Genomic DNA, 26295 nt, shown 5'->3' on the forward strand with positions numbered 1-26295 from the left:
ACTGTTCCTCCTCTTCGTCATTTTTCCTGCTCTTTATCCAAGAGATTGCTATTCTAAGGTCATTCCCTTCTGCCTTTCCCAGGCACACAAGCACATAGCATAGGCTCTTAAACTTTCCTTCTGGTAGCTTTGCCTGTCCCTAAAATGTATTTTCTGTAAATATAGGTGCCTGCTTGCTTGAGCTGGGATGACCTTGGGTGACCCTGCTGGGAATACAGACTCTTGCCATACACTCCCAAAGTTCTTCGCTCATCCCTCCCAGAAACAACCCCCACCACAATGAGGCAGCACAGCAGGGCTTGGGACAGGAGGGGGGGTAAACTGTGTGTGTGTGTGTGTGACACACACACACACATACACCCCTGCCTTTGGAATTTCAAATGATCCAAATACAGTAGCAAGAATATACCTACTCTCTTCTTGTAATAAAGGCTGCCTGTTTCTCTGCACACATTAAAGTGCTGGTCTTGGGCTTTGCAGGCCTTAATACTGAAGAACTATTTGCATCAACTGCATGAGCATTTAAATCCCTCTTCAAGGCTCTGCTTTGCAGCCAGTTTAGACTGATAAGTAATAAGGAGAGGGCTTTTTAGTGCTGCTTCCATGTTGATGAAAATGTTTTTCTTCAAGCAGAATAGACAGCTGTGTCATGGATGATGTTTTTAGTTTGGTCTTTTTAATTTTTTGCATCTTGATCAAAATTTATGGTTTGTTTTATTTATTATTCAAATTTTGTTACCGCCCATCTCCCCCAAAAGAGGGATGCATTGTTCATTTAAAGGAGCACAATGTGGATATTAAGTTGATGGTTTCTTGTATATTCCACATCTTTTAATGGCTGTTGTCCTGAAAATAGCTTAATATTTTAATTTTAAAAAATACAATGAAAACATGTATATATTGGCTCAAGTAAATTGCTTGAGTTAATGCAAAAATAGTCCACAGGCAGCACCATCACCTACAGCTGTGTTATTGCATTGGGTGGATATGTCCCTTTGAAAAAACAAAATGAAACTTTACCAACAGTATAAAATGAATACCATTGTTTGAATATTTATTTCTAAGTACAAGAAATATAACCAGTCCCGTTTTGTACAAAAATACCTGAAAGATAACAATTAAGTTCACTAGTCAAAAAAAGGCTATTTACAATATGAAGCAATGCATATTGAGTAAGAGGTTGTGTCCCTTAAGTTAATACCTTTTGCATTCCCTGATAACTTTTGTTTCATTTTACAGTCACAATAAAGTCTTGTATTATGACAATATAATTTATGCTAAGCAAGTCTTGCCACTGGAAAGGTGCATTGATTGGTCAAAATGGTCAGGTACTTAGTGCAGAAAAGTTAAGACAAAACAATCTAAAAATAGAGGCACATATTTCTTCAAGATTAATTCAACAAATAAAAAGCTGTACTTTTAAAAAACACAAATAATATAACTTACCTATTTTTTTAAAAAAAATTACCAAATGGTTTGGCATTTTCCTTCTTAACATATTACAAGATGCTATATGACATTTTTTATTTACAAAACAATCACAGGCAAAAATAAAATAAAATCAACAGGCTCCAGAAACAACCCTGAGCATCCCTCTTTACATTCATGTCATTTAAATATTCTTTTAAAAAAAATCAAATTTCCTTCAATCCTTATTTCCTAAGTTGTTAGACAGACGCATCTGCTGGTAATGTTTAAGATGGGTTAGAAATTGTATATTTCCAGCAAAGGGAAGAAATGCAATAATGGCGTGCTCAAGTAATGTAGCTACCATTTTGAAGGTAGTACAAAACAGTCTGCATTCAAATTCATGATAGTCAGAACTTGTATTGTCAAATTCAATTAAATGATATTTTTATAACATGAAGTTATTGCTGGGAAACTGTGTAAGTGGAACTAAGATACTTAACTAAGTAGCTTAATTTTTAATAAACTCAAACCACCTCATTTAAACTTGAGAATCTGTATTAAAAAAAAATCCTGTAAGTCCATTTGAAAAATCTAGGTGGAACAAATATGCAGTATTAAGTCAACTCATGTTAGCTTACCTTAAAATGTTGACAAAATATGTAAAATGTAGTAACCAAGATATTTCTAACAAAAATCAAGTTTCTTCATTGTATATGTAGACATTTCATGGAAAAAACCCTATTAGATATGTCCTGTAAACTAAAATACAGTGTTTTTTCATCTGCTATGCATAACTTAAGCTGGTTATATTGTCTTAAGCTACTCTCAACAGTATATGATTATCTTGTGAATAAATAACTGTACTCAGTTTCAACTGCTCAGATGGGCTATTAGTTACATGCAATAATTAATATTAATTAATATCTATATAAAGGTTCAAGATTTCTGGAGAGGGAGAGAAAGGATATTCCATTTGCAAGTAATTCTGAACATTCATAGGCTGGAACATACTTCTTGATTTATAAAACACAAAACACTTCCTATATGCACTTGATCATCATCCCCAAAGTACGATAATCATAATCATTGACCTTATTTAAGTGCAAGCTATCGATGAAAGAAGTGTTGCTATGTAAACATGGAACAGCTGAAATGTTAAAAAGCAGTGGCCTTGATTCCGATGTTACAAAATCCTCCACATGGCATATCTCCATGCACACAGTTGTGTAGAATTAGAAAACATGAGCCAATATGAGTACACTGACAGATATCACACTTTATTTCCCCCCAATTACAGCTAGAAAGCCACGCCTTTCAAGAGAAATAAAGTATTATTTGTTCTGCATAGCTATGTACGCATTAACATTCCAAGTGTATGGTTTTAGGGAGGCTAAACCAGGACTGAAGCAAGGTTTCCCTAGTTGCTACAGATACTGGCATGCAAATTTTAGTGCATAAACCCCAAAGGATCAATTGTCAGAACTGTCAATGGCAAGTCCTTCTGTGGCAGAGACAGTTGAACATATAATTTCCAAATAAAAAGGATTCATCCAGTTATTGCAATGCTGCATGTGTATTGCTCTCTTTTACAGCTAGACTGAAATGGATGGAGAGAATGTGCAGCAGTGGTTGAGGGAAGATGTCCACAGTTTTGAACAAGCTCACAGTGTAAGTTTTGGCAATCCAGCAGCATGTAATCAGATGGCATTTCTCACATTTACTTCATTGAAAATCATATTTAACATGTCATCACTTAGGAAAAGTGTATCTATGCTGCTGGAGCACTCCTCAGTATCTTAGCTATAATTAGAAGCTTGGGAGTGCCACATGAGCGCTTCTCCGTTGTTCTCACTTGTGTAACACCTACAATAGTATTTTCACTAAGCAAAGAAACCTAAAACCAGAATTGTGCTTGGGTTATTGGAAAATACATGTCCAGAGGAAAAAAATAAATGGAAGGAGCATGCAGACTTACAGAGCACTCTTAAACTCCTAACTATGGTTAGAAGACTAGGCAGTGATATATGTGCACTGGAGCTGTATAATACATTGTGAAGAGTTAAGGAAATAATGCTAAAAATAGAAAACACTGATTTGTGTTATACCAAGTAGACTAAATAAATGACAACCCCTCCCCTCCCCACCAAAACATAAACAGAAAAAAGCCAAGTGATTCCAAATACATATATTATCATTCAGCTCTGAACTAGCTACTGACAGTGGATTTTCCCATGGGATATGTGCAGAAAGAGGAGCTCCAGCAGATTGGGCGGGAGGAGGACAATCAAAATAAAACAGGTTCAAAACATCTGTGCATAGAAGCAGAGTCCTCTTTCATACACACAAGCTACAGCCATTATACTAAAAACATACACTGGTGGGATGTTCTTTCCTTCCCAAAATTGTCTCCTTCTTGTTCCTTCAACAACATCAGCAAATGGCAGGGAATCTAGTTTCAAAAATCAGAAGACATTTTTTGTCTTTTGAATTATTGTTAGGCTGAAGCAATTCATGCAGTATAGGATTTAGAACACCCAAATCAGACATAAATTTAAAAACTGTATCAGCTAATGTAAGCTAAATATAATATCCAAAAGGAGTGCAAAAAAAAATTAAGAGAGACATACAAACAATATAAAGAGTGATCAATACAAAAAGAAAATATACTCAGCTTTAAATTGTCAAGATTATTCCAGGGCAAGAGTTCTTTTCAATAATTTTGCTTCACAAACCTGACTCTGTTAAGTGGACCAGCCAAGGGACAATTTCCAGTTTTGTTTAGTGTTTTTACATAACCTTTCCCAGTTTTTTGGGGTTGCTGGGACACTCAGCAGCAATCAGGCTTAAGATTTAGACAAAACAGCAAAATCTTGGACTGTTGGCACCAGCTCAAGCATCCCTTTCCAAGTCCCCTAGGTGCATAATTTTGATGGTACATTTTGTTCCTTAAAAGCAACTACAAGTTGGCTAATGTCCCACTGTCAACTTCCTTCAACAATACTTCTCTTCCATCTCCAGTCTTGGAACAAAGCCAGTCATCAGCATGGACTGGAACAGAGGTCATAAGGCCACCCGGATGCAGTGATGTTTGAGTTTACAAGGTAAAACTCCCTTGTTTAGTTGGTAGAATTCAACAAGCTGTATTAGGTCAGTGAATTTGGTGCTCCCATCATCCAGGCTGAAAAATATCTGTCCGTCATCTTCACACTTGAAAAATGAAAATGAAACAAAAATAAAATACTAAAACTTTCCTTAAGGCAGAAAATAAATCATTCAAAAAAGAGTATTAAAATATCTCAACCAGTATATGTATCTATATTCATCATTACCCTTACCTCTTAACTTCTTTCTTTCCTGCAAGCTGTAGTCTGTGAAATTACATGAATTCCACAATTCTAAGATTTCTGTGGAATTACACTTAAGTCAAACAAATCAGACCAGAGTTATCACTAAAGGCACAAATGATCAGGCTCAAAGTACCCTACTTTGGACACATTATGCAAAGAAGACTCTAATGCTGGGAAGGGTGGAAGGAAAGAGAAGAAGAGGACAACCAGCAGCAATGTATATGGGACAGCGGCAACGGTTGCACTGTTGGAAGACCTGAAGGACCAGGTTAAGGACAGATCATTATGGAAAAAATCCATCTATGTGGTCGCTGAGAGTTGACACTGAGTTGATGGCACAAAATCAATCAAAATTATCTCTTTCCAAAGTATTAACACTGCTTAAAATTTAAGGAAAGTTAGCAACTTAAGATCAATCATTTCTAGCAAAGGACCATCAATGTAGCATTTAAAGCTAGGAAATAAAGGAATGTATATGCTGATGTCAGAAATAGTACAGCTAATATAGGGAAATACATATACTAATCACATAAGTATTGTACAGAATGAACAAGGTTATCTGAGACTGACAATCCTATACAAATCAGAGTTCTGAAAGTCGGCCCACTGTTTTATGGATCATCATCATCATCATCATCATCATCATCACCATCTCATTACAATGTTCCTTAATTCTTCAATAAATATGAAACCACTGTCTTTTTCAGTTCCTTGGGTTCTGATGTCAAATGAAGTAAATGAAATATTTCTGTATGTTTTTCCTGATTCCTGATAGAGGCTGAATTTATGTCACTTGCCTGATAAATTTCATTCCCTGAAAAAGAGTATTTCTTTCCAACCTATTTATGCAAGAATATAACGTATGAATACAGCCTATATACCTAGCCCTAACCCTAACTCAGTGTCCTAACAGTCAGAAATCACACTGAGACGAGGAGTAGGTCTCTAGTGTTTATTGCTGCTACATAAGACAGAACATCCTAACAAACTGAAGAAGCGTGGGAAAAACCCAGACAGATAAACCCCCAAAGTCAAGGCGGGTCTGATCTGTGTCTCTTTGAATGGCTGCTTAATTCCTCAGTACTACGCATGCTTTTTCCCCCCTGGATAGAGGCCCCCTCCTGCTCGCCATCAGTACTGATGACATTCAGAGTAGATCAAAACCACAGTCAGTTACTGGATATTGTTCTCAGGAATTAGCTAGACATATTCCATTGCCACATTTTTTTGGTAGGGGGAGGGGGTTAAACAGATAGGTAATTGTCAATTTAACACTTCAGAAAAATTAAGGGGACAGAAAAAAATTCACATTCCAAAAGATATCACCACCCAGTACTGCCTGGGTGGAATACTATACTTACTGGTAAAATCTGAAAATGTTTAATTTTTTGATGATAACACAATGTAAGTACAAATGCCTTTGGATTACTCTGGCTGTCCCGAAGAAGAAATAACCTACAAAATAACACATGTTACTACCAGATTGACTATACAATTCTTATAAACAAACAACTCTACTGCTTTATGATGTGATTAGTACATAGCAGATTCTATGTCTATTCATAAGTAATCTAATATTTCACTGATGAAAATAATATAAAACAAAATTATACATAAGATGCTGATATACTATGTATGTTTAAGGATACAATATTAATCATTTTAGGTCTTGCAGTTTGAGCATTCCAGTGATTCTAGACAATTCCAACTCAATAAGCAAGCACATGGCTTGCATGCAAAGGACTTTGTTTCAATCTTGGGCAGCTTCAGGTAGGCTAAGTCAGTACAGATGGTCTGAACTGGTAAAAGATGGTTATTACTTTTTTTTTCTCCAAGGACCTTATCCTATAGGCATCTCAAGGTAGGTCAGAAGGATGTAAGTCTATCAGGGCACTCATTTCAGGGCTATTTCTGGGACTTGTAGGCCATGGAATAAATAGTACATAGTTAAAATTACATACCCATCCACAAGACCTTGTTGTTTAATAATCCTGTGTGATTCTTCTCTTGAGATCCTGCCATGAAACCAGTGCTGTGTCCTATGAATAACTGATGGAGAAATAAATGGTTAATCCTAGTATTTTGCAGTGTTTGTGTACAGTACAGTATGTGTTTTATCCTTGTTTATTAAATTTCTAACTTCGAGATTCGAAACATGACTTCTGGTGATTTATACCATAAAAATAAAACAAGACAAAAACATAATATTAATAAAATAACCACAATACAGTAATACAAGGTTCTAAACTGGTTCTGGAAGAGCTCAGTTTTAAGTAATTTCTGGAAGGCTAACAATGAGGTTGTTCATTTAACTTTAGAGGGAGTGTATTCTCTAATGTGACGGGCTGCAACTCAGAAACAAACCCTTTGAATCCTAGACCCTCTGTCTTATGGGCCCAGATTACCATTAGCAGATATTGGTGGAAACTAGGCTCTCAGAAGATTGGGTGGGCTCCTTCTGTACAGAGAAGATGGTCCTTCAGGTACCTAGCTGACAAGCCACATGTGGCTTTTTAAGTGAAATCTTAAGTTGTATTGAATTGCATTCAAACCTCTCTCTGTAGATATATAAACACACTTGCATGCACATATATATGATATATCCTCAATTCTTCTTTATACTGAATGTGTCCATACACTGTCTTTTTTTTTTTTAGTACAACTACAATGATCAGATTTTCTATTACATAACGAATTACTCAGATAAAGGAATCACTTAACACATCTCTTTGTCCCATCTCCCAACTAACCACTGTTCTGTTATATCCTGGATTGCCTAGTTCTACACCTCTAAAAGTACTATGCATCTCTTTTTGAGTCTCAAAAATGTTTGTATTTAAGGTATTTATGTGGCTGACCAACTCAAACATTTCAGGTCCAGGTGGCATACCATACGAAACAAGATAAACGATTTCAATTGATTTTTGTATTAATTTTTTTATTTATATTAATTTTCTTTCTTTTTAGCCTTATACATCTCCATTTGATTGATTATTTAGTCAGTCTGCTGGCCTCATAGCTGTAATAAAGATTTAATTTGACATAACACAGGCGTGAAATAAACTCAGAAATACAATCCACATAGGGAAGGTTTCTGCATTTGAATCTGTTGAATCTGATCAAGCTACAAACTAAAAGCCAAAAAGTGTAAGTTCTAGCAGAACAAAATAATTATGTAAATTATGGATATCAGATACAACAAGCTCTTATAATTGAATGTGTCTATACAAAGGTTTATTTTTGAAATTCTGAAGCAAGATTTTTCTTCTGCCCAGTACATAACCATAAGCCAACCTGATGAATTACTCCATTTTTTTTTCTGTCCATTTTAAGGGTTCTTAAAATGGACAGAACTTATTATATATACACTCTTATTAAGGGTTAATGTTCGTATGAATCAAAACAGTTCAATGCCATTTTCAAAGAAGTTATACTATCTTGGGTCACTAAGAATAGAATAAAACCTGTTTAGTAATGACTCCATCAGTGCATCAGGACTAAAAGCCCTAAAAGTGGGAAAAGCCATTTACTGTACTACTACGTTTAGTACTGATTCATGGGCTGAATTCAGCCTTAGTCACGCTTACAGTAAACTTAATGACAGCCAGTTAAAGGCCTTCTTCAACTCCTGCTGACTACATGAACGTATCTATACAGTCTTCTTGACAATACTATGGAAGTAGTTTGCCACTGCCTTCTTCCAGGATGTTGTTTCAACTTTTCAGTCTAGCCTATTATCCTCAGATCTCATGGTGTCTCTTATCCTTGTACTAGCCAGGACCTGCTTAGCTTAACTTTTTCAAGATCAGCCAAGACTGTCTAGAACCCGCCACCTGCTCACTTAAAAATATTTATATTAAATTGCTTAAAATTAGGTTGATTTCGGTGGGTCTGTATTCTCTATATTTAAAAAGTGAGTACTGAGTCTGCAGGTTTCTGGGTCTACAATGTAAAGAACCTAAAGCTCAAATACAGTGCACTCTGAATTAACTTCTTTTGGAGGGGGGGAGGGGGGAGGCAAAGAAAAAAAGTTTAACCTTCTGACTTAAGTAGAACAATTATTGTTTGAGTCTAGTTAAATCTGAAATCTAAATTCAGTGACTCAACTTTCACATTGAAATAAGAAGACCAAACTCAGCAGATGCCATTCTTCTTACTTGTGCTCAGCAAGGAAGGATGAAGTGGGCTTTGATTCCCCAAAATGTTCATTCTTGTGCTGCGTTTCTGCAGAACAAAGCATACAATTATAAAGCATTATCAGCTGTATGGAGCAAAAAGCATGAAGTCTGACCTGATTCTCTTAAGAGGGGGGGGAAAAAACTGATGCAAACTTCCAAGCCAGCTATGAAGCTCACTGGGGTGGAATGTGGACCATGAACTACATCCTAAGCTCTCTGGCAGGCAAGGCAGGATTAAACAAATTCATGGAAAGCAAACAATACTATTTTGAATAACCATTTGTCTGAGCAGTGATGACGACTCCCCAATCATTTATAGGAATAATAGTGTTTAAGAGGCAATTTGGTATATAAGTTTATATTTTATATATATTATATAAGTATACTGATATTTAAGATTATATTATATATTAATCAATTAATTAATCAATTAATAATGTAAGAGCCAGTTTGGCATAGTGGTTAAGGTGCTGGCCTAGAAGCCAGGAGACTGTGAGTTTGAGGCCTCCCTTAGGCATGAAAGCCAGCTGGGTGACTTTGGGGCAGTCAAAGTCAATCAAATATCAAATTCTCTCTCAACCGAACCAACTCACAGGGTTGTTGTCATGGGGAAAATAGGAGGAGGAAGGAGGATTAGGTATGTTTATATAAAGGCAAGATAATATTTTCTTCCATACACAAGAACTGCCTACTGTTCCACTAATAAAACAAGAAACAGGGTATTAGCCATTCACTATCTATGAATGGAGATGTAGTAGGTACAGTAGGTTGAAGAGCAAAAAGCCTCTGTTATACAATAATATGATCTCTGAAGAAAGAACAGGATAAAAATATCTATATCTATATCTATCTATGTCTACTGCCCCTTCATTCAGTTAATGCATGAAGCAGGCATAGCCTGACATCTCTTCCTTAGATAGTAGATTGGGTCCATGTATAATCTTCTTAAAGTGAAAACTTTGAATAAAAGGCATCTATAAAATGCCACCCAAAGGACTGTAAGGATTTCCCCAATACAGTCATTCCCACATCAGAGGAATCACACCTGCAGTGTGATTACTCTCCCCATTACTGATGACCATTTGAAGAATCAGCAACAACATCACAGAAAATAATGTCTTCCTTCGATCAAATATCAAATTCCTTTAAAAACCTTACCACAGCAGCTCCTATGCCATAGCTGATAACAACATGAAGTGCTTTTCTAACCAGTGATTGTGTCACAGATATGTTTTACAGAGAAAGGTTTGCCAATTGGCAAAGCAGAATGGAATTCTCTTACCCGCCAGGCATGGCCTTCTTCCAAGGCTGCACACTGTGCTTCTTCTGGATTTTCAATCACTCTTCCTATTTGTCCAGAAAAATCCATTGCTACTAAGGAATTTTCAGACACACTTCTCTGAAAGATTTTAAAAGTATTATTAAAATAAGGATAAAATCAAAACTGAAATCATAGAACAGGTAACACATGGGCAAATATATATAAAATAAATTATCCCTGCTATCACTCAGTCATAGGAAAGCTTGATGGAATAAATCAAGCAGATTTTAAACCATGGGTGGGGAAACCTGGCTCCCAATAGCCCCAGCAGCATGTCAATGGTGGAGGATGTTGGGAGCATGTGATTCAGAAATATATTCCCCGAATTGATTTAAAACAAATTCTAAAGGACAAAGAATAGAACAGTGTTTTTCGACCTCGGAACTTTACGATGTGTGGACTTCAACTCCCAGAATTTCCCAGCCAGAAACACTGGAATAGTACCCTGTTCCAATCACTCCCTGAGAAGACAGGCAATAACATTCTGAGATAAGTAGCAGAGTAGAACTTCTACTGATTTCATTTACTGGTACAGAAGTCAGGAGAAGCTAGGCAAATTGGACTCCCAATCCAATCCCATTCCATCACACAGCGCATTTTGCATATTATTTCATTTGTGAAATTTTCTACTTCTTTATGATGAAAATTACTAAAGAGTGTAACTGGATTACCATTCTGTCTCTACAAGGATGTAGGGCAGTGTTTCTCAACCATGGAAACTTTAAGATGTGTGGACTTCAACTCCAGAATTCCCCAGCCAGCATGTTGCCAGGGGAATTCTGGGAGTTGAAGTCCACACTTCTTAAAGTTGCCACGGTTGAGAAACACTGGTGTAGGGAATGTCAGGACTGAGTACTTAAAAGCTAGTTTCTACCATTCAGTGGAAAAAAGCCACCTGAACTCCTGCTTATGTTATTAGTGAAATAATCTCTGTACCTAAATTAACTTACCACAGGAGTGGTGAAGTGAGGAAGCAGATTGCTTCTCTGTTGTGGAATTCTGTAATTTTCATACAGCAACATCCCATACTGAGAAGTGGAGAGAGAAAAAAATACCCAGCTGTTTATTTTGCTCTGATTGTGATAATGTAGTATCTTTTGGTGCTTTTTAGCTTGACTTAAGCCAAAGACTTGGGCTCAGGAATTCTGTTCAGTTTTCAGTTTGTTCTGAGGAAGGCAATTGAATTAGAAAAATGCTAAAAATAACCCCCCTATGCTCCTACAAAGGTAGTAGAATAGAGCATTCATACTGAAATCTGCAACATTTTACCACTGAATACAAAATAATTGTGTTTATGGCGTAGAAGAAACATCCTGCCAAGATTGATTGATTTATTTAATGGATTTATAGGGCCACTGTCCTGACAAGCAGGAACCACGCCAAGACGAGGAATAGGTCTCTAGTGTTTTATTACTGCTACAGTAGACAGAAAATCCTACCAAACTGAAGAAGCGTGAGAAAACCCATACAGATAAACCCCAAAGGTCAAGGCAGGTCTGTTCTGTGTCTCTTTGAATGACAGCTCAAATTCTCGCTACTACACATGCGTTTTCCCCCCGGACAGGGGCCCCCTCCTGCTCACCATCAGTGCTCATGACAGCCACTGAACTCAAAACAGTGTGATTCTGGGTGGCATACAGGGAAAAAAAACCCCAATAAACCAAAATAACCATATAGCATTAAAAAACATACCCAATATCTAAAATATAAAATGGCGACCAAATGCAATAATTAACCAAAAGGGGACTCCATTCAACTGGATCCAAATGCTTGGAGTATTCTCAATTACTCTATTTTGTTTCTAGCTCCTGTCCTTTGTTAGAAAGATTTGCAGGCCTAGAATTCTTCATACCATTCTCAAGAGATGGCTATTGCTTTTTTTTATTTTCCCAATCCAGAGCACAGCCTTTGCAGTACAAGTAGTCCTCAATTAGTGACTACAACTGAAACCAGCAACTCTGTTGCTAAGTGAAGTGGTTGCCAAGTGGGAAAGCACATGATCACAACTGTGCTTTCCAGCTCAAAACTGACAAGGTTAATCAGTTTCACACCTTCATTTTCTTTGCCTCCTAACCACTCCCCTGCCCTTTGGAATGCTCACCTGGGTGCTGGGATAATTAACAGGAAAGGGATTAATGTTTATATTTACATTCATTGGAGAGAAAGGGATTACAAAAGATTTTCTTGAATTCAACTTAAACTGTTTTGGGTGACAAAAAAGGAGATATTTACAATAGAACAACTGCTCTGAAGTATCTCTAGATCTTTAGAAGCCCCACTATCCCTTTCAAGCCATTCTATAGTGAAGCATCTGGCATTCCCTAAACTGATCCTATCAACTCCCTCTGCTTGATCTACCAGCCAGGATGGCTGTTCAATGACATATAATTTTGGCTAGACTGCCAGAAACATCCTGGAAATTGTTCATTTTTGCCCCAGCTGCTTTGTAACAAGTACTGATTTTTTTGTTACTTCTACCAGCTTCATTTCTATAATCCTTATTTTATATAAGTGAACTTCCCTTGATCCAATTCCTGGACTTTCCCTATCTGCCTGCCATTCATTACAAAGATAATAATTTATTAAACATACATACATACATAAGCCTACCTACCTACCTCTTAAAAGATCCTAACTGTGCCTGTGTCTATACCAAAAATTAATGCAGGTAATCCAGATGGAGGCTACCATAAATGTGAACTAGCCCCATGGCTAACCAGTACCTTGAGCAATCTAAAGGCAGTCATCCAGCATGTTCTGCTTTGTTCATCCTCAGCACACAGCAGTCTTAATTCTTTAGTTTCATTTCTTACTCTGTTGGGCTACAAAACAAACAACGAAATATTAATTCTGTCTCCCAGACATGAAATTAATTTACAGTTTAGGTGTGATATACAAATAATAGCATCTGCTATATTGTGGAACATTTTGGAGTGTTCATATAAACTGAGAATATCTACATAAGCATATAGGCATTATCTCCTTTTTGAAGAAATCGATGCAGAGGCTGAAAGTACAATAGTTGATGTAAGGTACCTAATGAGTTTACTGTTTTGGTAAAATGTGAAATGGGACTTCCGGACCCACACCATTAATATTATACCAATTTGATGGCTAATAATTATATGAAATACCTAATTTGATAAAGGTCTAATTTTGTATGCTTTTTTTCTATCTAGGGGAAAATTTAGGATATAACTGAAATCATAACCATTTAAAAAGTTATATAAAAACTGAAGTTTAACACCATGAACCACAAACCTTGTAAGATTTAAAACCATTACCTTTATACAAAAGCCATAGTCTGTAGGTGCACTGTACATTTTCTTGCCTGCTATTAATGAAAAGATATTGCTGTCTTCAAGATCAGCTAGCAACTGCAGATGTCTTGGTTCCTGTGGAAACAATTGTAGTAATTACCTCACAGGGTGGTTGTTGTGGGAAAAATAGGAGGAGGAAGGAGTATTAGGTATGTTTGCTGCCTTGAGTTATTTATAAAAAAATAAGAAAGGCGGGACAGTAAGTAAGTAAGCAAGTAAGTAAGTAAGTAAATAAATAAATAAATAGCATTAAACCATTTTATATTCCCTGAAAATAAAAAGGAGAACCACTAGAGGGCAATAACATCACGCAAAAAGACTTGCTAGTTGTCACCTCCAGCAGCAATAAACTTGGATAATAATAATACCTTCCATATATTCAGAATCCAAGTATGTGCTTAAAGACATTATCATTCCTTGTCTATCAAATGTTAAAATACCTAGCAAAAGCTTTAAAAACTTGACTGACCCCCCACAACCTCAATTTATATTTGGGAACAATTTTTTTCCTATTAACTTTTTAGAGCATCCTGGTCCTCTACAGGTTTCAACTTTCAGAGGTAACTTCAAAGTGACAGCACTTAGGAGGAAGGCAAGCTTCATTATGAAATGCTCATCTTTTAAGAAAAAGAAAAGTGGAACAATCAGTTTAATTATATTTCAGATCTTCTTATGGGTTTCACTCTAATGGACCTATTTCTTTAAATGACTTTCAAGCCTAATTAGAACTTGCTTCTAATTTGTCTGCCTTTTATTCTTTCTGAGATAGCAAATTTGTCTGTACAGTTAAAAGCCAGAAAAGTTAGAGAAGGGACCATCTACTGCCTCAATTGTTTAAAAGAAATATTGAAGGTCAATGCTGGTTCTAGCAGCTTTATTTACCCACAAGGACAGAATGGTCTATAGGATTAAAGACTGGCTCCAGCTTTTTGTCTCCATTTACAAGAAATGCCCAGTAAGATACACAGGATATATATTCCAGAAACTGACAAATTTGGATTAAACAGGAAATAATCTTGATGGAGTACCAGGCAGAATAACAATCCCATAATAGATAAATCTATCCTTGGGGACCTCTATGTACAACTTTTTAAAAATCTTAAGTCACATTTGAATTCATTCCCAGGGATAAGTTATGGAGAAAACGGGAGGCAACTATGGTTGGTCAGCATCATCTATTTTTAATTCAACAGTTTTATGTCAATATATCTTTATGAGTAATATATGATCATTTGGAATGTTTATCTTGTCTTGTACTAATGGAAAGGGGTCAAAGAGAAATGCTACTAAAGCTTCTTCTATTTAATCTTTATACTAAGTCAGTCAGACTGATTTAGATTTTACTTCTCCAAACTAACAAACAGGCAACTCTCTATGCTACTGTATGCAGATGGTGGTGTTCTTTTCAATTACCCCAGGGCCTGGGGAGATCCCTTCAACCCTCATCTCCCATTGAGCAGTGGAATGCTTTTGATTAGACATGAAAAGACAAAGATGCTGGATATTGCCCAGCACCCGAAATGGCATATACGCCATCTGGATTGGAATCATGTAGAGCATATGAAGCTTTTAAATATTGGAACTTGTCTTCTGGGTATTCAGTTTGTGGAGATTATTTCTGAATTTGTAACTGAGAATGCTCAGAGAAGAGACACTATTTTCTTGTGCAATGGGGAGACAGTACTGATGATCAGCCACTAGGGTGTTTCATATGAAACTACAGCTCAATGATTTTGTGGTGCTCAACAATATAATTATAAAGATTACAGTTCATTAGAAGGATCTAATCTAAAACCTCAAGAACCCCCTTACTGGCTTTATGTTATACACCAAAACCAAGGTTACAATTAAATTCAGAGTACAGAGTAACTGGAACTTATACTCCAACATATTACTGACAATGATATCAGTGCCTTCAGAGTCAATTGGCTATCTTTATTAAACCGGTCTAATTAATCAAGTACCTTTGAAGATCCTTTTGTAGAACAATAAAGTCCAGATTTCCTCAGACAACCATACAGCTTCTTCCATGATTTTCTTCCCAATTCTTTCACATGTAAAAACCCTTGAATTTCTGGACAACTACTTGAATTTAAAAATTTCTGTTGAAGATAAATGGAAATGTTGAATTCTACAATTACAAAGAAAGAAGTACATGCAAGAGCTATTACTTAACTGGTTATTGTACCAGTGCAAATTTTCATGCTGAAAATTTAAAAAATTGTGCCACCTTAAAATGGCAGCCAGACACTTCAACAGAGAAGAGATTTTCTAATTTATTTCCCTAGGAAGATATCATTACAATAATAAATAATTCTAGAATATACTGCCCAATAGGACCATCATACTGTAATCCAAAGTAATTGTGGTTGTAGGTATAGGGACATAATACCATTCCAGGGATGGCCAACGACATTTCCCCTGAGACAACAGTAGCATGTTGTTATTCTACAATGAGCAAATCTGTATAATCTATGTTTGTCATATTCCCTCTTCAGATTTGTTTTAAAAACAAAGCAACAAACACGTTGACATGGGATTCATTGTTCATACATCATGTCGGGCTTCCCCAGCCTGGTGCCTACAGATATTATTAAAATATAATCTCCAAAATATCTAGTAAACCAGCTAGCAATTCTGAGAGCTCTAACCCAATATATTGTGGCAGAAGCAGACTGGGAAAGGCTGAACTTTGCTACAGTTAAAAAAAGACTCTGTATTGGCTTTGAACAGTCTCATTATAACATTTCTATACAGTTACTGATAGCCAGTTGGGTGTAGTGGCTAAGGCATCAGACTAGAAACTGGGAGTCTGTGTGTCCCATCTTAGGCATGAAGCCAGCTGGGTGACCTTGGGCCAGTCATTTTCTCTCAGCCCTAGGAAGGAGGCAATGGCAAACCACTTCTGAAATCTTGCCAAGAAAACTGCAGAGTCCAGGCAGTTTCCAGGAGTCAAGACTGACTTGAAGGCACCCAAAAAAAAAAAAGGGGGGGGTTGCTAAACATATGTGCTGCAGAAAAAAATTAATTATTCCATAATTTTAAGTATCTATGTGTATCTTAATCCATTTTATGGATTAATACCAATGTTTTTACCAATGCTTTTTCCAGTGTTGGAGGAAAATATTATTTGCAATTAGAGACATGATAACTGTATATTGACTGAAAATCTTACTAGCTGACCTTGTGTAGTTTATCCTTTTTTGCAAAGCCTTAGAGAAAAGAGTAAAATCTCATGATTAAAGGCAATTTTCAACAGGACTTTTCCTTCTATTCTTTTTCCCAATGGCTATGTCCTGCTTCAATAACTTGTTTCTCTGGGCCTTCTTTTACTTTAGGTGAGGTAGCACTGTTCCTGAAGCAGCAGCTTCATTGCCAGGAAAGGCTTCACCCAGATTCACTGGTATGCCAATTGCCTCTGTTTCTAGCAACAGTCACTAGTATTATTTCACACCTAGACAAATGCAATTTGTTCCACACAAGGCTGCCCTTGAAGACCATTTGGAAGCTACAGGCTGATACAAATGCAGATGCATACACACTATCCAGTCAACACCCACATAGCAGAATAATACCAATGTAACATTACAGCTGCCACGGCTGTCAGTTGGCAGCCATGTCCAATTCAAGGTGCTGCTCATTGGATGGATGGATGGATGGATGGATGTTTATGAATCAGGTCCTTGTTACTTCCAGGACTATTTGATGCCAGTAAAATCTCATCCTGACTGAGAGGGTAGGCTAAGAATTGCCCCCTCTTGAAGTTAGTGAGGAGGGCACCTAGAACCAAGCTTTCTCTGCGGCAGCCTCCTTACTCTGGAATAGCCTGCCCACCCATGAGGTGAAGAAGGCACTGCTTTCATCCAGTAAGTCTCTGGGGAGGAAACTGGCACTGCACTGAAAACATCTGTTTAGAGTTAGGGTGGCATGATATCTGAATTGTCACATTTTGGCATAGAATGGTGTAGAAAGAAAAAAACAGAGAAAATAGACAGATTACTGTAGAATGCAGTAATCATACCAGCCTGCATATAAGATACCTTTTTTTAGAAGAAGGTCACCAATCCAGCCTTCTTCTCCAGTTTACCTCTCATCCTGAATGTCAAGAGATCTGTCAACCCTACTTAGCCCTAGTTAACAACTGTTTTTACTGGCTTTTGCAAGTGTTTAGGAGAATTGTATTAAAGTCTGCTTCCCTTGTCTCTTCTGTAAGGCAAATAACATTCAGCCACACATTGTACACTGAAAGGCCCCAAAGTGGTTTAAACAAAAATTCAGAAATGTATTGCAAAGCCTGTGCTCTAATAATTCAAACTCAACACTGTGCTAGTCCAGTGCTTGTCTAGTCTTAATATATTCCTCCTTCTATCCAATCTATTCTGACACACATCATTTATTACCTCTTTACTCAACTTTGAAGGCAACTACATCCCCATGAAAGCTTACCTGTAAGAGTTGTGACTGTGGAATACAGCCATTTGTCTGCTGACACCAAGCAATCATCTGTTCTGGAAAAAAGTTCTGGAGTGGGGAGAGACAGCAATATCTGTGGTAATAACTTGCCGTTAAGGTACATCCAACTAATTTAGTACATATTTTAAAAATGTGTACTATTTAAAAATCTGAGTACATTTTTGCTGAGTTGTTTTTATTATTTCATATATATTCTGCCTTTGTGCTCTACAAGCTTTCAAGGCAACTAATGAACTCTATCCCATAATATGGACCTACCTTTTCAATCACAGCAGCATGGCTATTTGCACAGATCTTTCTAAAAATTAACTATCTAGTTGGAAATAAGGAACAAGAAGCCATGTCTCAGGTACCTATGTAACTGCTCCCACAGTTACATCATCTTGCTCCTTATTTCCAACTAGATATTTTTTAGAAAGATTTGTGCAAATAGCCATGCTGTTGTGATTGAAAAGGTTTTGAAACTCAACATTAGAGCAATGGTATGTGTTGAATCACAATATACCCATTTAACACCCGCAACAGGAATTATAGCAGCTACTGTAAATGTATGCAAATTGGATTAAGATACAGATATAGTCAATTTGCTTTCCCCTTCTGAAATACAGTAGTACAATACTGGGCAACTTTTAAGGATGAGGTATTATTTCATGTTATTAAAGGAAATTCTACTATAATTTTTAATAGATAGACCAATCACTAAGAACTACCATATAATTTAAAAAAACCTGTACTGTTTGCTTTTAGATGTCTGGTAAAAATATCGAAGTATCTTATATAATTAGCCTGTTGTTTCATGTTGTTCATACTGTGTGTTCTAATTGCTAATGGTTCTCTAAGCTCCTCCTAGCCATTACTAACTAAAATCAAAGGGAAACTTCCATGTTCAAGACATGCAATCTACCACTAAGAGTGAACAGCTCAAAATAGTATTGAGCTGTTACTTCCTCTTCCCCAAATGGATATTTGTTCACAAGACTGGCTTATAGATAAGTATCTGCTGAAGGCAAAAAGTTTCCACATAAAAACAGGAAGTAATGATTTTTTCATAAAAGTATAACAATTGTTATATTGTTTTCTACTGGGAATTATTATTGTACAATTATTATTATCTTATAATACACACTGTAAGCTTATTGCATTAGTATTATGATATTATAAAAGTTGATACTGCATAGTTTACAAAAAGAAACCAATTCTTTTCAGGACAACAAATTGGCTTCCAGTGGGAATGGCATTCTGAGTGCCTGTGCCTGCTGTTTCAGCAGGCAGAACAGGCAGCATGGCAGGTTTTGGGGGTTTTTTTGGCTCAGGCAGGCTTTCCTGAAGCCCAGAACCATTCTCCAGATCAGGGAGAACTCTCGGAATCATCCCATTTGTCCTCCAGAACAGTGGCTTGCAGCCTGGAGATTGCAAATAGCATTTCACTGTCGATGATAAGAGCTCCTGGGAGGTGGGGAAGTCATCATTTTCAAGCGGTGCTGTAGCCTTAAAGGGACACTAAGACCAGCCATCCCATTTCTAAATCACCAATTTGTTTTTTTTTTAAGTATATGTAGCCTAAGAGAGGCTTTTTACTTCGAGGAAAAGCTGTTTCTCTTGGTGCTTAACATTATTTTTGGGATTACTTTTTAAATGTTCTTTAAGTTTTGGATTTTGTTTTCCTTCCAAAGGAAATTTCAAAGATTGAGTAAATAATTGTCTTCCTGTTATTATTTTTGTATTAAATTTGAAGATATTAGCATTTTCCTACACATTGAATCGGCTGATCTGAACCTTCAGCTTTCTGCCTTCACTTGCCCTTGAGAACAGTCTGCTATTCACTTTCATTTTGTGTAAGGAACTTTCAAACTTTCCCTCATCGTTGACTCTCATTGATTAAGTTACTAGAGGGCACCGTAATCTACTGCCTGAGACATGGAGGATTTCAAACAGATACTTTTTGACCTTCACCAGGACTTCAAACAAATATCTTCTGACTTTTATCAAACCTTTATGCAAGATATCCAGGACATTATGGAAAATATGAGAGCTAAAATGTGCCATCAGGTTGGGGATCTGCTGGATGAAATTGAGGAATTTAAGAGTGATAGAAAGGTTTCTTTTAAGACTGAGCCTGGGATTTCCATCAAGATGCTGGATGAAGATTGGATAATGGAACTGGAGAAATCTAGGGCAGAGTGTGATTTGCAAGGTATAAGTAGGGTTGATCTCCTGGTGGAATGCCATGAAATGCCTGGAATCTTGGATGGGGGCAACTGGGCTGTTTGATTTTCTTAACAAGAAAGCCCTGTGCATATCTTGGGAATATGTAACTGCTCTAATTTATTTCGAAGTGGGATAAGGGTTGAAGAATATTTGGCTTGCCTTAAGGACCTGACTGATGTTATTTGTCTTTAAAGATTTGGACTTACTGTTTTGAACTGGCTTTGTTCTTTGTGTTTATTAAGATTTTGGGTTTACTAGGATTGAGATTATTAAAATTGTTATACCATTAAGTATAATAGCTGACAACTTATGTGCCTTTTGATTTTTATTATAGTAGACAGAAATGTATAGAATCATAGTAGTAAGGGAATAATTAAGTATGTTCTATCTTTTGAAGGGGAGAAAGATGTTTAGGAGGTTTATATGGATTTTTTTCCTTCATTTTAATATAAGGGGAAGGAGTAACTGTACTTAGTTATTTTTATTATGTGTTAAATGGGAATGACTTCTAGAAATAATGTGTTTTGGTTTAATATTGAGTAAGAGATCGATTATGGAAATTTTGTATATCCTTGATGTTAAAAGATGGAAGGCACATCTTCCTGTAAATTTAAAAAAAAAATTCTTCTCTTGCATTTCTGCACTATTTTAGTTTTTTTTCTTTTTTGTAGTTTTTGTTTTTATTGTAGTTTTTATTCTTTCCTTGAAACTTAATAAAATGTACTATTAAAAAAATAAGGAAAACAGATTGTGACTACATAAGAGAAAACGATAGGATGCTCACCACAGGATTCTTAAAGAATTCATATTTTGCATAGTTCTTCCTGAATAAAAATTTACTTTCACTTCCCATGGTAGACTCAACTTGAACAATGAGTTCATGATCTTCCAAGCATCTCTCTATAGGCAGAAGATAAAACAGACATTTTTCAGTTTGGTGAACTACAGGCAAGTATATGTTCATGGACCTGCATCTTCATATGCAGAAGAGAGAACAGATCAATGTTCCTAATCAATGTCTAAAATTTCCTCCAGATATAGATTTTCCATAGTGCAAGTGAAAAACTTTAGAAGAACATTATCTGCTACAGAATCTTTTCCGTATATAATGCATATTCCATGTATAATACATATTCCAAATCTTTTGTGTGTGCGCGCGCACAGCTTCAAGTCAGTTTTAACTCCTAGCAACTGCCTGGACTAGTCCCTGCAGTTTTTTTGGCAAGATTTCAAAAGTGGCTTGCCATTGCCTTCTTCCTAGGGCTGAGAGAACATGACTTGCCTAAGGTCACCCAGCTGGCTTCGTGCCTGAGGTGGGACAAGATCTCATGGTCTCCCTGTTTCTAGCCTGGTGCCTTAACTGCTACACCAAATTGGCTCTCTGTTCCAAATCTTACATGCTTATGATATAAATGTAAGTACTAACTAAATCTTTTGGTACAGTACTTCAACAAAACCCCTCTTGAAGTGGTTTTTAAGCTTCAAAGGAACTCCTAAGTTTGATACCACTTTAAAATCACTGCTCCCCAAAAGCACCATATTTTTCAGATAAATTTGATTTCTGAATTGAAAGATAATTCAGTTTGAAAGGACTGCTTATCGTCCTGAATCTGGTGCCTTTAAGATACTGTACAGTTGTGGTCATGATGGTTAGCACTAATAGAAATCCAACGTATCTGGACAGTTGATAGATCATAAATAGAAATTATCTATAAAAGGACACAACTTAGAAAATATAGCCATCAATCTATGGTGTTTTGTTTATTTTGGAAGTCAATGAAGGCATAAACATTTTGTAGCAAAACAAATGGCATGTTTGTTATCAAACTTATCAAACAATATTGAAAGCTGTTGAAGGAGATCTCTGATGAATATTCGTAAGTAAAAAGCTAAGACTGAGATTTAATGAATCCTATTTAGCACAGCTTTTGTATATATATATTATCTAATATAAGGCTTTACCTGGCAACAGGTATATAAGAAGTACAAACTAAATGCAAGTAGGTTAAGAAATACAGTCAGGTCAAGAAGTTTACAATAAACACATACCATATTCAGACAAATGGCTGGCACTGGCAGAAATGAGTGTGCCAATCTATGTTAACCCTTGATAAATTACAGCTCAATAAACCCCTTTGTTGCACCCATTAGTTGCATCTAATTAGTTGTGCCAAGCCCCCCTAGTTGAACCAAATTCAGAAATTCTTACAGTAATAAGAAGTGGGAAGAAGAAATACTTCTACTTCCCCCCATTCCATCCACAAAGGCAACTTTTGTCTGTCCAAGTAAAAGAAATGAACTCTGATCAAAGAAACTTGCTCAGATCTCTTAAAGCCAAATTGAATAAATGGATGGATGACTGACTCTGTCTGAAGAGTCTGAGTCAATAGTTTCCACTATGCAGATAGGAATCCTGACTTGAGTTGGGTCCACTATCTAAGGAGGAAAACCCTATCAGAAGCCTGAGCCAATCATGTTTTGGCCAAGTGTGTGCGTATTTGTCAGCACTGAGGAAGCAATGCCAGCATCCACATACCACTTTAGGAGTATGCTGTTAAACACAAGAATAAATAGCCTACAGCAAAGCAGGAGCTTAAGAATTAGATGAAAAAGGTGGCAAAAACCATCACTAACAACTCGGAGCAGAGTTAATGAGGTTATCATAGTAAAGTGATCTGAGGCACCTCCTGAGATTGTGCTTATGAAATTGTGTACTTTATTATTATTTTATAATTTAAAAATTATATAATATGGCTAAAGGCGATCAGTTCCTCAGATTTTGAAGTTTGCAACTCATGGATAATCAGGAATCTGATTAGTTTTAATTTTGATGTTAGATTTGATGGTAGATTTATACCAGCGAGGGTATATACACTTGAAAATAAAGAGAGAAAAAATGAACTAAAGCATCACTTGAGATACTAGTAGTAGTACTTGCCTGGCTGCAAACATGTTCTAGAAGGCACAATTAATTTTTTTTTCTCTTTTATAAAAAGTCTTCTCCAAGATGAACTTGCCATCTTCCTTATTCCAGGGATTAATAATTTCTCTTTTGGGTCTAGGGGAATGGAGCCCACTGTCCAGATAGGAATCTAGCACTAAATGTGTTAAGCTTTAGGTTCCAGGTGAGTATTTTTCTCTTTGCCTCATCATCCAGTATAAATGTCTTCTTGCTCTTTTATGGCAAATTTGCCATATTGCAGTATGCATCTGATTTTAGGCTACATTTTAATATATTATATTAGGTTGAGTTACAAAGCATAAACTAATTAGACCTATCAGGGATTCAACCTTAACCTTATGATATGATGTCTTTCTTTAGTTTTAAAAAAGTTCCTTGAATGTATAGGACAGCGTTTTTCAGCCTTGGCAACTTTAAGATTTGTGGATTTTAAGATGCTGGCTAGGGAATTCTGAGAGTTGAAGTCCACACATTTTAAAGTTGCCAAGGTTGAAAAACACTGGTATTGTATAGGAGTTAGTTTATTTGCAAATGTAAGCGTAGTATTAAACCAATCTGAAATCAAGATAGAACCAACCTTCTATTTTCAAACAGATATGTGTATTGGTCTCATTTAAAAAAGGACTTGTCCTGCAGAGCCTGCAAAACTCAAAATTCACATGTGCTTATTGCCACTTTACGTTCAATGCAAGTGAAATGTGCATACCTGATCCAATTTTCTGAGAGTGACAAAGTAAATAAGCTGGTACAGTTTCCCAGCTGCATTATTAATAATATATTAAATTTCTAATGTACTGAGGGCTACATTTTGGGGTGATCTTTCTTCCTCTGTCTCTCCCTTATTTCTCCAGTCCTATCAGTCAGCTAGAGCAAAGAAAGATGACTCTGGAAAGAAATCTAATCTCATTGCTTTGCAAGTGTTTTTGAAATTAGGTGGGGTCATACAAGGACCTAAGGGGCACAGATTGCATTTCCATGCAGTGTATGAAACAAATACCAAGCTAAGCCAGAGCAAGAACCACCCTTCTCAGTGCAAGTGTTAGCTGATATAGCACCCTTCTCTTTCCATTCATACTGCCTTTTATCAGGATTGCTGAGAGCAAGGGGAAAGGCCCCCTCCCAATCTGTAATACAAAGGTAATAACCCTATTCTGATAGCTGTGGAGTATTCTGAATACACAAAATGACTTAAAACAGAGTTCAGATCTTATTTACTTAAAGAACCTATTGGTTTTGGTGGGGCTTGTCTCATAGTGACTGTGCTTGGAACTGCAGCAACACCCTGCTTAGAAGTGGTCTCTCCTGATCATGGTGGGAGTTGCTTCTGTATCATGGGGGAAAAGTGGAACTTTTTACTTTTAAAAATCTGTAGCTTGCTATTTCTCCCCATTTTTTACGGAAATATACATTACAACAGCCAAATTTAATTGATTTACAAAAAAAGAAATGAACATGAAGGTGAACATGTTTAAATAGCAACATTTTACATTAGCTGTAGTTATATATACAAATTATTATGCTCCCCTGGGTACAGTTGTTTTCCAGGATGAAGAAAATATAAACACGGACCATATGAAATCTACAGGTAGTCCTTGGTTTACGATGGCAGTTGGGACTGGAATTACAGTTGCTAAGCAACGTGGTTGTAAAGTGTGATGTCACATGACCACATCACTTAGCGATGGCAGTCTGGGTTGCCATTATTAAATGAGGACTGCGTGGGTTGTTAAGTGAGGACCTCACATGACCACAAATTTCGACTTCCTGCTGGCTTCTCCACTGACTTAGCTTGTGGGAAGCCAGCAGGAAACAATGGATATCGTGATCATGTGACTATAGTTTACTGTGACATAGTAATTGCAAGCTGGGTGCCAAGCACCTGGATAGCAATCACATGACTGCGGGAATGCTATGACAGCTGGAATTCTAAAGACCAGTCGTAAGTACCACTCATTCAGTGCCACTGCAAGTTCAAACAGTTGCTGAACGAATGGACATAAGCTGAGGACTACCTGTAATTTCTATATCCTTGGGGGTGGGAACTTTTTTAACCCATTCCTTCCCAGGGGCTGACAAAAAGCAGTGTAAGCTTCACAGTGACTTGAAGGTGAAAATGACCCAGACTAGAGGAGTGGAGACTAAAAGAAGAACAAACTAGATATGGTAGAAGGGAAAAGAAAGTTAATTAGTATGTCATGCAGTTTCCCTTAGAGGAAATTATTATGATTTTGGACCAAATATCTATTTTCAGAAGGGAAACAAACCAAATAAAATCTGAGGCTACAGAATTTTGGTACAACCATCCCCAAATTTAACATCTGTAACAGTCCCACAGGAAAGACCTCAAAAGCATCCTTTTTACTCTCCTTTCTACATCTCCCACCACCCAGCTGATATAGAACTAGGACTCCTGTTCCCTACTGTCTGGTCTTTCAGAGAAAAAGTTCCTTTTAGTGGGCAAGAAACACTATAGCAGCCCTCCCCAATGTGGGCATCCACTAGCCAAATGGATTCAACTCTATACTTTGCCAGAATTTTCAGCAATAACCATGCTGCCTGGGGAACTCTGAAATTTGAAATCTACACATGGGGCAGTGGGGGTACCCAGCTTGGGAAAGAGTGCATTACAGCAAAGACATCACCTTTTAAAAAAAAAATCTATGATAGGTGGTGTAGCATAGCAGTTGAGCAAATCCCCAGTTCAAAACTTGACTCTGTTGACCTCACTAAATGGACGCAAACAAGCCATTGTATTTCAGCCTTAGCTTTCCCATCTATAACAGGAACATAATAATACTCAGTTATATTATAGGTAAAGGATTTTCCCGGATAAATATTTTAGATAAAGTGCTTTGAACATGTTAAATTATTACATGTATGCAAATCTTATTAATATGCTTTTAGGGCAATTCAAAACAAGCAGCTTGGATGTTAACATATACAGTACTAAATTAGCAGGGCCGCAACTGGGCGGGGGGGCAAGTGAGGCATGTGCCTTGGGCACTGCGCTGGGGAGGCGCCAAAATGGGCACGGAATCCATGTTTGCCCCAGGTGACACAGACCCTAGTTGCGGGC

At 36.9% G+C, this 26295-nt stretch overlaps 1 protein-coding gene across 2 annotated transcripts in view; it reads right to left on the reverse strand.

Annotated features, from left to right (window-relative positions):
* Positions 1-1028: 1028 nt before the first annotated feature.
* The window catches only part of GRB10 (growth factor receptor bound protein 10), a 113389-nt gene continuing 88122 nt past the window's right edge, over positions 1029-26295 (reverse strand). For both annotated transcript variants that reach the window (XM_063304243.1, XM_063304244.1), the window contains exons 7-17: positions 21042-21157; positions 18023-18097; positions 15541-15678; positions 13541-13651; positions 12980-13078; positions 11207-11284; positions 10218-10334; positions 8915-8981; positions 6719-6806; positions 6119-6212; positions 1029-4617 (exon numbers count right to left, since the gene is read on the reverse strand). In XM_063304243.1, coding sequence (XP_063160313.1) covers positions 4471-4617; positions 6119-6212; positions 6719-6806; positions 8915-8981; positions 10218-10334; positions 11207-11284; positions 12980-13078; positions 13541-13651; positions 15541-15678; positions 18023-18097; positions 21042-21157 — 1130 coding nt within the window. In that variant the 3' untranslated portion in view covers positions 1029-4470. The remainder of the gene's footprint in view (positions 4618-6118; positions 6213-6718; positions 6807-8914; positions 8982-10217; positions 10335-11206; positions 11285-12979; positions 13079-13540; positions 13652-15540; positions 15679-18022; positions 18098-21041; positions 21158-26295) is intronic.

Source organism: Candoia aspera, chromosome 4 (assembly GCF_035149785.1).
Source record: "Candoia aspera isolate rCanAsp1 chromosome 4, rCanAsp1.hap2, whole genome shotgun sequence".
NCBI classification, from domain to species: domain Eukaryota; kingdom Metazoa; phylum Chordata; class Lepidosauria; order Squamata; family Boidae; genus Candoia; species Candoia aspera.